We start from the raw sequence: 15,373 nt of genomic DNA on the forward strand, positions 1-15,373 counted from the left end.
ATGTGTTGCTTGTTCGTTGTCCTATGTTATTCAGTTGATCGTAGTATGCTTGTCTTTGGTACATGAGTGTCTGCGCTGTGGTTTACGTTGTAGTGCGACTGTTTCTAACGAACATGGCATTCATTTGCATATTCGTACTTGTTCAAGTTTCGTCTTCGGGTTCCTCCCCGACTCGACCCCATTCCACCCTTTACCTATTTCCCTCCCCTCCATCAATATTAAGCATGAATTAATATGTACTTGTTGGATGTTGGAAGCAACCCGTCTGAAATAGTTTTCCATTAGCTTCTTTTTTTGTGGGTTTACTATGTAAATGCGTGGCTCTAGGGCTGTGTTTTGGTGCTCTGTACTTCCGAGAAATCTACCCTTACCTATTATCTTTTGAAATTAAATAGTACGCTCATTAGTATGCAGCAGATATATTTTGTTTATTCCTATATAATATTGTTCACAAAGTCCAGACTGACTTACATTAAAATATAAATTCCGACGACTTTTAATTGTTATCCATGTCTAGAACATTGGACAGTATATTTATCGCTGCATTCCATCGTTAGCAACGAACGTTTTTAGAAAGAGTACATCGACCTAAGTGAGGTACGATAAAAACACATGTAATCCCCATGGCTTTATGGCTTGATATTTAATTCACATCTTTCTGCCATCGTTTCATCGTAGAGCAAGGTAAAATATGTTTGCATGTAGTTACATACCTCGTAGTATCCAAATACGTTAGATACTTTCATTTTAAGGTTAATGTTTTAATTTTCATTTCATATTATATTCTGTTGATTCAGGCATTAAAATAGTTTAGTTAAAAGTTAAAGGTATTTTTTCTGAGTATTTGTAAACTCTTGTTTATGAATAAAGCTTTAGGTCTGAGACAAGTAATATATAACAGGGTTACCACAAAAATATGATATTGACCTTAATATCCTTGAGAAAATTGTCTCAGATCATCATACTTTTATGCACTAATCATGGTCAAACTCATGGATAACAGAGTTAAGGTCAGAAAACGATTATTCATCATTCGGATATTTTAGGGGACATTTAATATCAGTGATATTTATCCTGCATGTGTTCAATAAGTAATAAAAAGAGCATTGAAACCCGAGGGTGAACGATTTGTACGAGGGGGCGTAGCCCCCGAGTATAAATAGTTTACCCGAGAGTTTTTATGTTCTTTCTGTTTTGTATCATAGCCATCCATATATGGTAGTTGTAGGCGTTCCACATTGCCATATTCAGCAGTCCAGTGAGTACTTAAAATCATTGTTTTACTAATGTGTAAAGCCCAGGTGAAATAAACCAGTGCTAGAGCAGAAAATCAATAAAATACACTTTGCTGTCTACTGTTCCAGACACGCTGGCATACTTTCCTATCCAACAGTGCGGTAACTAGCGTGCGGGTATTAAATACCTGCACACTTTTAGTTACCGCACCCTGTACTCAGTGTATAGGAGTTACCTGCACCAAATTTGTTAAGAAAAAAAACCGAGCAATGATACAAATATAAATGTATATCTGTATATAGAATATAATTTATTCTTGTGTTTCAGGTCAGCTGAAGGGATTCCGATTATATCTTTCGGAGGTAAACCAAACTAGCAAGGAGACATTAGTGTATGAAAATAACAGCACTTATCCTGATCATGGAATTTTTACAATAAATCCAGAAAATAGGTTATCAGTGTCATCTCGTTACGTCACAATTTATTTACCAAATACGACAAACAGTAACCGAACCTACCCAGGCCCACTTGTGCTATGCGAAGTGGAAGTTTTTATTTCGGGTAAGTACATGTACTTACATTTTAAACGAAAGTATAACCAATATCGTTCGGGAATTAACTTTCAGACTGAACATTCGTAATTTTGGAACGAAAGAAGAAACTATTTAATAGATAACAGGGGAAATGAATATAAATTATGAGCGAGTTTAGAGCTCACAGACTAGGGCAACTCTGGTAACTGATCACACCTTCCCGATAAAAGAGCTTAACTGTTCTGATGCGGATTTGACTGTTTCCCGGCTTGTAATGATTGTATAAAATGAACAGCGCTAAAGCAGTTATATTAATTGAAAGAGTCAAGAATGTGATTGGTCAGTTATGTTATTAATAACAATTACTATATGTGCATGTACGCTGTATCATTGACCTTTGAACGAACGACATATGAAACAGCTCTGATCAGTAAACACCATTTAACGTTTGGCGTCCGTTGGTCCAAGAATTCTGAATATAAGAAAACGTTTTCGATCTTAATGTATTTGTATTTACAGAAAGGTTAATCTGATGATATTAAACAAAACAACAATTTTTATATCTACATTAATTACTACATACCAGTAATAATAAATTTATAAATGCACAATGGTAGTAATGGGTCGCGATAATTTTATTTCAACGGTACTTGGTAAAATCCAAAAACAGGTACAGCTGGTGTATTATCCGATAAGTGGTGTTAATTTGTGTATTGTAGTATTCTTAAAAGCAAAGAAAATCTCCTCTATAAGTGACCCCCTAAATGCCAGACATTTAATCCCCAATAAACAGGATCCTGTCTGGTCAAGTCTGATAAGGGTCCATAAAACCCATGTAGACTTGACATGTAGTCTATGTCACAGGATCATAAATTTTATTGATATGTAAAGATAACTGGTTATTGCCTGTGTCTTACATTTTATTGACTGTAATGCAGCCGTTTTTCAGAATATAGGCAAAATTATTTTAGATGACAATATACTAATCATAATTGCTCTGACAGTCATGTTGAGTAATGTTCTGACCATTTAAATTATAACTACAGCAAAGCAATTCTCAACGTTTTAGAAAGCTTTCACCGTTATTTAATAAAGAAAAAAATAATTATTTAAAGCTTAATAAGAGAAATAAGTTTTTTATTCAATTATTATGATCTTTTAATCTAAGTAACCAAATAAAACCTGAAAAATTATCATTGCTGGATTTTATTACAAATTGAGGAAACACTCAGTTGCATTTTTGATGAATAAAAAATATATAGAAAGAAGGAATTTATATATTAAAAATGCATTTGAGAGTATATAGCTCCCTGTGTGTTGTGTAAATACATTTTCTTTCATTTATAATAAAATCCAGCAATAATGAAATATCGTTGTTCAAAATACACAATGATTTATAATTTATAGAAGATGTCTGAATGCATTTCCTTTTATTTCTAACAGAAATCTAACAGTAATGAGACATTATTGTAATAAACCAGATTTATCAAAAAATAAAAAAAATACTGTTGTATCTATTACTTTCTTTTTTTGCCCTAATTTAATCAGACTTTCTAAATTCATTATAAAGTTGAGAACTGGTTTTCTATGAAGGTGAAAAAATATCACATGCAATTTATATACTGCAGCGTAGCTATACAGTAGCTTATTGTGTTAAACAGAAGCAAGTCTATCGATAGTCCAGTCTTGTATATTGGCACTTACCGCCAATTCGCAGACCATACGCCACATACCTTGCATACAAGAATCAGTGTCTTTAACTCTAAATACGACGCGTTATTGCATAACAGATTTGTAGTCAAGTGGATAGTGTGTTTGATCTCTATTCTTTTTATATTTGTATGGTGTAGGTTCGGGCCCTTCTTTTTAAAATGATTTTACTTATTCTATATTTTCAGGTCGTTTATTATATCGTTTTTTGTTGTATTTCTTTTTCATTCATGCAAGAGTTTTCTTTATTTATTTTGCAATGCTAATAGATTTAATGTCTATTCTAATATAAGACCCTCTGCATAATATCAATAAGTACTCAGAATAAGTGCACGAGAAAATCATGATACAAAAAGTTTTACCTGTATTCTTCGTATTCGCATTGTATTCGTTTATATGTACCGCAAGTATATGTAAACATATAAATACGGCTTATCACAGATTACATTTTTCATTTTACAGCTTTAAACATTGCTCCCACAGTCTCACTCAGTAGATCTTCCGTACTGTCATATGATAGCCATAATTACAGTGAAGTAAACGTTATAGACGAGAATCATTTATCGGACCCAGATAAATGTGATTGTTGTTGGTCTTCAGCTATTGAATATAATCCATGGCTTGAAGCAGTAATACCCTTCAGGGCACCAGTGTTGACTATCAATGTTATTGGACGAACAGATAAAGCATTGAAAGCAAATAGTGAGTTTTATTATTTCGTCTGACTCCTGCAATATATATCGTCCTTTTGCTACCCCGAAACATTAACATATTTTCTCAGTCATTTTATCTTTAAACATTTTTTTTCTGGAATGTATGTGTTGAATTTTGAAAGTTTTATTCAGATAACGAAAGGAATGTATATATAAACAGATGATCTAACACAGGTAATTATTGTTTTATTAACATTATTTTTTTTAGCATATAAATTTGCTTTATATACCCACTATTTAGCTAAAATAATAATTGTAAACATATCTACGAATTGAAGGTAAAATAAAAGTTAAAGGCATTTTATTCTAAGTCATTCTGACTTCAGTCTTAAACTTTGCGGCAAATTTTGAATATTGTTGGACCGCAAAGAGTTTTTTTTTGTTTTTTGTTTCATAAAAAAGTACAATGTATGACGATTTCAGACAGTTGTTACTGCACAAACATTAACGCAGTAACCGGCCTATCACTTGTTGATTCTTCTTTGTGCTTTTAATATCAAGTTGAATAGTTGCTCAAAGATAGATGATTTTAATGACAGAAATCTTCATATCACCAATATATTATTACAACAGGGTTACCGTTATCATAAGCTACGGAAAGCTTTCAGTAAATATTACTACAGATCGTCGGAACTGTTAGAAAAATATAATACTAACCTTAATACATTTTTTAAAATTTGGGCTTACACACCCGGAATACTATGGAGATGTAGTTAATAAAATTCGGAAAATTAAACATAGTTCTTCTTTAAATCAAATATTTGTAAAATTGGTTAAACAGTTTATCAAAAGAGGATACGATACGAAAATCGTGAATCAAAGGGCATGTTTAGTGATTGACCCCTCTACAGTTAATCGCTACGCATTCCTATTTGATGGTGCGATGACTAATAAAGTGTAAGACTCCATGATGTTTTTTTCCTACATCCTACATACAACAAACGGAGAGAGTTAAATTTTGTCTTGCAGCTTCCTTAGTCGTGCCTTTAAAAGTTGGGCTCTTAGTGCTCTGACTTAAGAAAAGTTGTTGAGTACATTGGTGTAATTATACCTTAGATTTACCTTAATTTTACGTTAACTTTTCCTTAATTAATCTTGTATTTTTGTGCTAATGTTAGAGCCTTTCTCAGCGGGGATTTTAATTACAATATATTGTTTAACTTGTTGACAATAGGATAAGTGTGAGGTCGGCATACCCTAAACGCTTTTACCCCTCCCCCCACTTTCCTTTATACAGGTTAATGACCGTCCCAAGGCGGTGCCCCTATTTTAAACTGGTTTTCTATCTGTCTGGTATTGTCTGTTGCGTATGTTGTCTTATTTGTTGTAGGCGTTTTTTCCTCCTTTTCCTCACTCCCCCTTTTGCCCCCTCCTTTCCCCTTGCATTTGCGCTCCTTTTTGCAGCCCCTCCCGCTTTACTTTGAATTAGTCTTCGTGCCCCACATGCCTCCTTTATTTTGTCTGTCGGAATACTAACGCGGTACATAATTGCCTTTTCCTGCTTGTAGGGCTGCGCTTATGTGCTTGTGAGTCTTAAGCGGTGCCCTACTATGTTCTTGTATCTTACTTGTCTTTTTTTCTATGTTAGATACTTGGGTGTGTTTATCTTTGGTATATGAATGCCTGCGCAATTGTGGTTTACGTTGTAGTAACTGTGATTAAGGAACGTAGCATTCCCTATGTATATTCATCCTTGTTCTACTTTCCCTTTAAATTCCTTCCCCACCCCCTTTTTTACTCCTTACCACTTCCTCCCCCTCTAACTATATTTGGCATAAATTTATATGTATTTGTTAGATTTTTGAAGCAACCTGTCTGTAATATTTTTTTAATTACAGCTTATTTTTGTTGTGGGCCTACTTTGCAAATGCTGTGTTTTTGGTGTTCTGTGCTTCCGAGAAATCTACCCTTACCGATTCTATTTAACAAACACTACCAGGCTAATTTAGGTTAAATTTGAAAAATTGTATAATTATTTGTATCAAGTATATAATGTTCTATAACCTGAAATGAACAATTAAGAAAATCAAATCGTCATAAAATTTGATTATAATTTGCTTCAATGTATTTATACAGATCAATTTACATTAAAGGTGCAGCTCAATAGATGAACTCTCTTAAATTAGTCAAAATCAAGACAAACCGTAGGAAACGAAATTATTCAAATTACATTTAAATTGAATTGGGTATAGCATTAGAGTTACATATGGACTATTTTACAGTTACAAGAAATCTGACTGGGTTGAAAATAGAAGTTGATAGCACCATGGTGCCGGACAACCGGATACTGTATAACACCAGAAACAATTCAGTAACTATATATCCACAGACCGCAACAGTGCAAAAAATAAACTTTACGAGACCTGGTAGTATTGCAGACTGGTTCCTTATCATTTGCGAGATTGAAATCAATGTAATAGGTATGAATAGCAATTTTAACTTTTAAAATCGTTTAGTTTGGCGCACTGCAACAATAAATTTTATTTCTTTGTTTTAAACAGATGCAATATTTCAAGTAGTGCCTCGGAGTATTTTCTAGTTTGAAATATATTTAAACAAATGCGTGTTCTTTTTATTTCATATGTTTTCAATAAAATTAAAAAGAATATCTTTTGGAAGCATAGAACGCAACCAAGGAAAATATTAACACACTCAGTTTGATTAAATCAATTCTTGACAGGTAATGAAATTTGTATTTTTTTATAAACTGTTCTTCATGATTCCAAAGGACAGAATAAATGATGGCACTTAGGCTAAATAGGGGGAATAAAAATGTTCAACAAAATTATCTCGCGTTAACAGCGCTACATCACGCGCAACATACATGTACTACTACCGTATAATATTATATGTTTGTGTTTCTTTCTGTTATTAATTAACAAAGTATTGTCGTCTGTTTCACCAAGTTACTGTTGGTACTATTACCTGTTTCACCATTGTTAAGAGTTAAGATACGCAGGAATTTAACCACTCTGGCCAACGGCTTCGTGACCAAAACCTCCTAGTATTTGAACAATGAATCTTGGTTCATTACGAATGATTAAACGGCACATACACAGGTATAGCATTTTCATAGTGAAAAATATCAAATATATTTTCTAACTCGGTAACAAATATCAAGTTGGTCATACAATATTGACTTTAACCTATAAAAAGACCTATAAAAATTTCAGTGGCGGTAAGCGTTCCATATTATCATGAAATATAACTACACTGAATCCAAGTAAGGCAGAATTTTAACGGCCGCCATATTACACTAAAAGACTGTTGCTGTGAAAGTTTATAAAATATATCAAAAGATCGTTTGGAAGAATAGAACGCAGTACAGCAAATGGTAAAAAATGAAACGGCTGGTGCATTTTATGAGAGGTAAATAAACATGCAACATTCCTCACCGACACACTGATCCCAAAAGACCAGGAAATAAACACTAGAATAAATGTAGACATTCTATCTATTTAGTCAATTGCATATTTATAGTAGATTTTTAGTGTAAGGACCACAATCGAAATAAAAGGAAATTTGTTTCTTTTTTTTTTTTGTGTTATCCCTGGTATTGGTGTGCAATTCATGGTTTAAAATATATGTATGATTGTAATTAGTGATGTAACTTGTTCTTTTGATATTGAAAATATTGTAGTAAATGTTCATTTTAACGCGACGTCACACTTTAAACTGATACCCCACGTATCCGATACGGAATTCACACGCCAATATGGAAACTTATTATTTAATTGTGCAATACTGGACACAGTAACAGACAAACTGAAATTATGCCAATACTAAATTATGAGAAAATTATAGTCAATATGAAAAATCAAGGTCAATACGAAAAAATAGGGTCATTAAGGACTGGTCAAAACGGAGGAGGCAAAGATGAGTTCAGTAATAAGACAAATAAGGCACATATGACATCATTTGATTTATAAAATTATAGGTCCTACTGTAAATACTCGGAGACGGTTAGCTCAGTGGTTTGCACTCTGGCCTTCCAATCCTGAGGTTGGGGGTTCGATCCCCGGCAGCTACTCGGGAATGTTCAGAAAGGCTTTTCAGTGTTTCCCACTCAACTAGAGGTGTACTTGTCAGGAACCCAGGCAATCCTTGCGTGTATCAGTACTATACACTGGGCACGTTAAAGAACCAGGCTTTCTATTCGCAACGAGCTAGGCTAAGTTAGCCGGACAAGCCTTATCTGATTTCTGATCTCTCTGTCGTGGGGGCTTTGTCTCACTCTGTCTCTCTGGTCAGATCGCTCTGTGTCTGTACTAGTAGAGGATGAATTATGCGCCCTGTGTGGCTGCATTTAAACTATGTAAAGCACCTTTGAACGTGAAATTGATTATGAAAGGGCGCTATATAAATCTGGTATGATAATAATAATAATATGATACTAATTAAAAAGGTCAAAAGTACTTTAGACCACCAGTACAGTTAAGTATCTAGGTGCTGCTTTGGATCAGAAGCTTTCCTCAGAATCTTTCCGGTGATACAATTGCACGGTTATAAATCAAATGCCCGGTTGAAATTCTTGCATAGAAAGAGTCAGTTCTTAGATCTTTACACTAAGAAACCTTTGATAATGACCTTAGTACAATGTCACTTTGACTATGTATGTTCTTTCTGGTACCCTAGTTTGACCCAGTATTTAAGAAACAGGCTTCACTACCCAAAATAAATTGGTTCGCTTTGTCTTGAAAATGGATAATAGGTCTCATGTTGGGTTAGATCAGTTCAATCTCTTAACTGGTTACCTGTCTCAAAGAGAGTAGACCAGGTAACTATCTGTCATGGACATAAATAAAGTCAGACACAGTACCAGAATACATTAAGGAGCATTTTATACCCCTTACTCATGTCCATGACCGTTGTATCAGATCCAGAGTGTCTGCATTCACTTTCTTCTTCCAGTTCAATTGATGCTAACTTTACTTTTAGTGACACAAGGCGATTTTCTTTACCAAAGGTAGGATGCTTTGGTAGAAAATATTTTGCTTTTAATGGTATTGTTCAATGAAACAGTCTCTCTCAACATCTTAGGTGTATTGAAACTTTCCACACAAGCGTGCCGTCAAAGCCCACTTAATAGCCAGTTAATCTTATTTTATTCGATCTCAATTGGTATTTGAATCTTTAAATATGTTTGATTATGAGAATCTTAGTTTAAAGATATTTTTCTCAAATTAATTTATCATTTTTTTAAATCTACTGCAGTAATGATTTCATTTTAATAATATCAGTAGATTCATTTTACAATATAAATACCCCCACTCACTATAATATCATATGAGAGAACTATATCATGTTTCAATAATGTGATACAAACTTTGTTTGTATTATATGTGACCTCAAATTCATTTCTGAATTATGTAATTTTGTGCAATAATTCATACTGAATATTTAATTATTACATGACTTCATGTGTTATACCTTCAATATCAGGGACCACAATGGAAATAAAAGGTATCCTTTCCTCTTTTATTTAGTGTTATCCCTGGTATTGGTGAGCATTACATTTTATTTCATATAATTTACTACGTCATGCCATATTTCTAGTCTTATGAAGTTTACCAATGTTATATGCCATTTGTTTTAAATTGCCATGCTATGTACACTTTTGCTACTGCAACTACTACTACTATAAATACCTATGTAATAACTTTTGATATTCACCAAACGTATTTGTGCTTTCGTTATTAAATGTACCATGATATATTTTGAATATATTTGCAAAGATAAATCATGCCTTCAGGTAAGAATTGATTTAAGATGTAATTTGTTTTGTTACAAGATAAAATTATAAACAGGTTATTCCCTATTTAGCTTGTGCATCCGGACAGTACGGTCCACTGTGTGAAAATTGTGGTAAATGTAAACTTGGTACAGTCTGTAGCTCCACAACTGGTATCTGTCCTGATGGTTGTCAGCCGGGTTTCACTGGAGACAAATGCGACTTGAGTAAGTAAATTTTTCTGATTTAGTGGTAATCACACGGGAAGGTGTTTGTCAATGACCTGTAAAAATCAGTATCTGAAATAAAATATCTAATTGGATAGACCGAGAATTATGAGATCAAACATCAAATATTCATAATTGATTAAAGACACAAGTCTTTTAAACGTCATTTTCTAATTCCAATGAGTATTTATCAGATGTCAAGTTGTAACCCACCCGTCACCACGTGCATTCCAGATTTCTTACTTGATTGTGTTCTTTTAAGGACACAAGCATCCTTAGCTTTTTGCCGGATGTATTTCTTTGTCATTCTTCACCACAAATAATTTCGGCGGTGAATACCAATTCATCGAATTTGCTTGTAAATATTAGTGGCTGTCAATGTTTCATCAAAATGTTAGAAGTTGTTAAAGTTTCAATGAAATGTATCTTATTTCTTGTTCGGGTAATAATTTTGTTATAAATCTGATCGCATTGTGATGTGCATTCCACCATTTATTTAGGTGCGCAGTCCACCATTTATTTTCTTATTCACCAACGCCGGAAGGAATCAATAAAGATTTCACAATACTACTTCTTGTCCAGATAAAACCTTTGTTGCCATTAATGGTTTTGTATTTAAAACTGGTAGAAGTATTTAGCACAGCATGGTACTGTGCACTGCACATGATCCGTTGTCTTGTTTAAAGACATAAATACTGCACTTTCTTTTGTCTCATCAATTTTATTATTCTTATCATTCTCTTCTTTATTTGTAACTTAGTACATATGTTAAATCACACTAATGTGGTGTTGGATGCTAAGGATTCTAAAAGTATTTCTTTCTTGAAAGTCAATGTTACATTAGGTCGGAAGGATATAAAAGATGTTGAATTTTCTGTATTTGGTCATATTGTTGTTTTTATCATAATTTTGTATAATAAGTACTTGTTACATTTTGTTTTAGAGTTTTGACTCCATCTACAAGGTCCGTGTCATTCGGGTCAAATATGTTTTTAATGATGAACTCCCATGTTTGATCTATATTTTTCAAATGTCTTAATCTACAATAAGCACTAGACAGTACATTGAACATGTTTTCATTTGTCAGGTTCCTCCGAGTACTAATGTTCTAGTTTGGAACGGAATATTCGAATATTAGTACAAACAAGTGAATGAAGTATTGCCATGCAATACAAAGTCCCCTACTGGAAGGCACCTAATTTTCTCTACTGCAGTATAACTTAATGAACTGATATCTGTCAATGATGTATAAACAATATTGTACTATATATACAATATAATATAACAAAGCACTTGGATTAAAATTTGCATATATAAAGACGTACAGTTGTTTTCATTTGGAATTTTTTTAGCCGATCATACAAATGTTATCATAAAAGATATTTATAGTAACAACAAAGTGAAATTAACCCTAAAAAAATCAAAAAAAATCTATAAAATATAAGTCCACAAGAAACTCTTTACCAGGTAGAGATAGATCAAAATACACCTAAAATTTGGATGTACCGTGCATGTTGTACCACAGAAAAGTGGTCTCAATTTTTCCCTACGGCCAGTAATAAAAAAGTTACAATATAATCTATTTATAGTAACAACAAAGGGACATAATTCTAAAACAAGTGTGCCTCATAGTGGAGAACATTTCTGCCAAGTTACATCAAAATCCCTCCATGCATGAAGAAGAAATGCTCCGGACAAAGTCATTCTTGAATTTGACCTTTAACCTCTGAGTATGACCATGGTTTGACCTGGTTCTGGCGCGCGACAATTCGTCTCATAGTGGTGAACATTTGTGCCAAGTTACATTAAAATCCCCTCAATGCATAAAGAAGAAATGCTCCAGACAAAGTCATTCTTGAATTTGACCTCTAAGTATGACCTTGACCTTAGATCTAGAGCCGGGGCTTTGCGCACAACATGTTGTCTCATCCAGGGAAATGTTTGTGCCAACTGATATTTAAATCCTATTTTGCATGACAAAGTTATAGACCAGAGAGGAAAAAAATCCTATTGACCTTTGATCTCAAAGTGTGACCTTGACCTTAAAGCTAGAGATCTGGGTGTTGCGCATGACACGTCGTCTTATCAAGGGGAACATTTATGCCAAGTAATATTGTAATCCCTTGATGGATGACAAAGTTCTGGACCGGACAGGAAAAAAACCCATTGACATTTGACCTCCGATTGTGACCTTGACCTTTGAGCTAGGGGTCCGGGTTTTGCGCATGACATGTTGCCTCATCATAGGGAACATTTGTGCCAAGTAATATCAAAATCCCTTCATGGATGGCAGAGTTATGGACCAGACAGGAAAAAAGCCCTATTGACATTTGACCCCTAATGGTGACCTTGACCTTTGAGCAAGGGCTCCGGGATTTGCACATGAGATGTTGTCTCATCATGGAGAACACCTGTGCTAAGTAATGTTGAAATCCCTTAATGATTGACACAGTTATGGACCGGACAGGAAACAGACCCTGTTCATGACATGTTAACATATGACTGCTAAGTGTGACCTTGACCTTTGAGCTAGGGGTCTGAAAGTTGTGCATGACACATCGTCTTATTATGAGGTACAATTGTGCCAATTGATATTAAAATCCCTTCATAGATGGGAGAGTTATGGACCGGACAGGAAAAAAGCCCTGTTGACCTTTGACCTCCAATTGTGACCTTGACCTTTAAGCTAGGGGTCCGGGTTATGCGCATGGCACGTCGTCTCATCATGGGGAACATTTATGCCAAGTAATATTAAAATCCCTTCATGGATAAAAGAGTTATGGACCGGACACGAAATTGCGGATGGACAGAATGACGGAATGACGGGAAAGCGCATTCCTATAGTCCCCGAAACTGGTTTTCAACCAGTAGGGGACTAATAAAGCCTTTAAAGTATCAATGTTACAATGGGAATAACGTATATATTACAAATTGCTGCTGCAATCATTTTGTTTAAGTATCAATTACTGAGGGTTTAGAACCAGTCGTGATGCAACTAATAATGTGACAGAAAATATATTTATAACCACAGTAAAAGATAGGATCATACATATATCGATACCAGAAATGTGTTTTGAGTTTTAAAATAGTACAATATTTCGCAAATATGATGTAGATTGTGTATAATTTTCAAAGTTTCAATTGCAACTCCTCTTCTTCCACTACTTCTGGATATCAATATATAATGTTGCCATATTTACAGGTTAAATATAATTATTGGTGCTCGATGCTGTAATTTTTTCCAGGTTTTCTGTATTCGTCTTATTGTAAAATCCTGTACCAAAGGGCAAATTTGATCTTAATAAAACATTGGGCTGCAGTGTTGTCTTTTTTGTATTTTTTGAGCATCAAAATTTACATGAAATTCAATTACACGACAAGTTATTTATGCATATTTTAAATTTAAGTGTACATGCGCTAGCGGTGTGTGTGTGTTTACATTGGAATGTGTGTTTGTGTAAGCGTGTGTGTATGTTTATCGTGCGCACGTGCACGTGCTACGGGTGGCGGTCTGTCTTTCTCTAATATTGTTGTCGTTAATATCCAGATATTCGACAATCGACAAGTTTAAATCCATTTTTAGAAAAAAAGGATGGAATTGATATTGTATTACAGACGTTTTTGTTGTGAATGCTGTGGATAAATTGATTGAACAAATTGTATATAATAACAATTTAATAAATTAAGAAATAAATCAGTCTGGAATCTTCTCTCGCAGATTAACAGTATAATTATACGTTGATGGATATGTGCAACCAATTAACTCGCGGATTTCTGTAGTTTATAAACGGGATTTCAGGTTTTATTCAAAATATGATATTGCCTTGGTTGTGAGAGTAACAAACAAGTGTTATCGTTTCTCGTTATCTCGGCGCCAGGGTCTTTACTTATATAGATGGCAGAAAATTTTGTGCCACGTGACAGCTCCTTTGCAGAGTTTTTCATTTAAAGTGATATATATATTGAAACTACGTTAATTAACTGAGGCATGCACATGACTAGGCGAACAAAGGTAAACCCAGTTTAACAAAGGTAAACCCAGTTTAATCAATATAAAACTGAAGCTGTGTTTTATATTACAAAGCTATATTCAAATGCCATCAAACCAGTAAACGTCTAACATCACAATTTGGATTAACATAAAGTGACGATGGTAGAAGGTACGAACTTATAAATAATATTCCTGCGTCAGCTTTGAAAGTACTAATCTAGAGTTTTATTAAGAACTGTTTCTACAACGTACAACGGACTTCGACTGGAGAAACCACATCAGTGGTGTGTCAATGCGGGAAGATTTGCAAGAATCATCGAAGACTGAAGATCCATCAGACGAAGAGCGGCTGTCGGTCACGTGAAAAACATCAGCAACGCATAGGTTTACCTGGTGAGACGGGGGAGATATCTAGTCTGGTGCCAAACCACAGTATTAGAAGTCTCTCAGCTCCTGTATTTTCAATGGCCAGAAGCGGGTCTACGGCGGAGGTAGCACAGTCGGTAGACTACCTCTTGAGTTTGCAGGGCAGTATACAGGATATTGTCCCTGAGGAGCAAGATAATGATGTACCAGACACAGAAGAGGACTCGCCAATATTCGGGCTGACAAGTAGCAGAGACGACTCTCCCATATTTGGGTCTAGTAACACCCAAACCAGTGACAGAGTTACAGCTGCAGAAGCAAGCGCCGAAGGCCCATTTACCTTCCCAGAATCATGGCGTACATAACCACTTGAAGAAAGCAAAGAGGTGATACACGATCCAGTCGAGGAAAGCAAGCAGCCAACTTCTAGTGAGAGGAAACAAAAGATTGCTTGGCCAAAGATGAATGATCAAGGATGGGTACTGTTTGATGAAGACTTTGACCTAATTCTACAGTCAGCACTCATTGGAGCAGTCGAGAGGAAACTTTATGTACTTACGACACTTGCTTACGCCCTTGGAAAGGAGAGATTTGGCCTAGAAAAGAAACCCAATCTCCGGAAACAGCCGCCAGTTCCCAACAGGAGACTCTGTGAAATTAAGAAGATCCGAGCAGAACTGCGGGCCCTGAGGAAGCTGTACAAGCAATCAAGTAATGTTGAGAAAGAAGGTATCATTCAACTCAGAGAACAGCTATGATCAAGACTTAAGGTGCTGACCAATGCTGAGAGACTGAGACGGAAAAGGCGGGAAAAAGCTAAGAAGAGAACAGCCTTCATATCAAACCCATACAAATTTACGAAAGAG

At 34.9% G+C, this 15,373-nt stretch overlaps 1 protein-coding gene across 1 annotated transcript in view; it reads left to right on the top strand.

Annotated features, from left to right (window-relative positions):
* The window catches only part of LOC128554536 (uncharacterized), a gene marked incomplete at its 5' end in the record, with an annotated part of 75,271 nt that extends 60,399 nt beyond the window's left edge, over nucleotides 1-14,872 (top strand). Inside the window, 5 exon segments of the mRNA XM_053535810.1 lie at nucleotides 1,564-1,797; nucleotides 3,942-4,181; nucleotides 6,415-6,612; nucleotides 10,016-10,150; nucleotides 14,424-14,872. Coding sequence (XP_053391785.1) covers nucleotides 1,564-1,797; nucleotides 3,942-4,181; nucleotides 6,415-6,612; nucleotides 10,016-10,150; nucleotides 14,424-14,872 — 1,256 coding nt within the window.
* Between the last annotated feature and the right edge of the window lie 501 nt (nucleotides 14,873-15,373).

The sequence above is a fragment of the Mercenaria mercenaria genome, unplaced genomic scaffold (genome assembly GCF_021730395.1).
Source record: "Mercenaria mercenaria strain notata unplaced genomic scaffold, MADL_Memer_1 contig_5100, whole genome shotgun sequence".
NCBI lineage: Eukaryota > Metazoa > Mollusca > Bivalvia > Venerida > Veneridae > Mercenaria > Mercenaria mercenaria.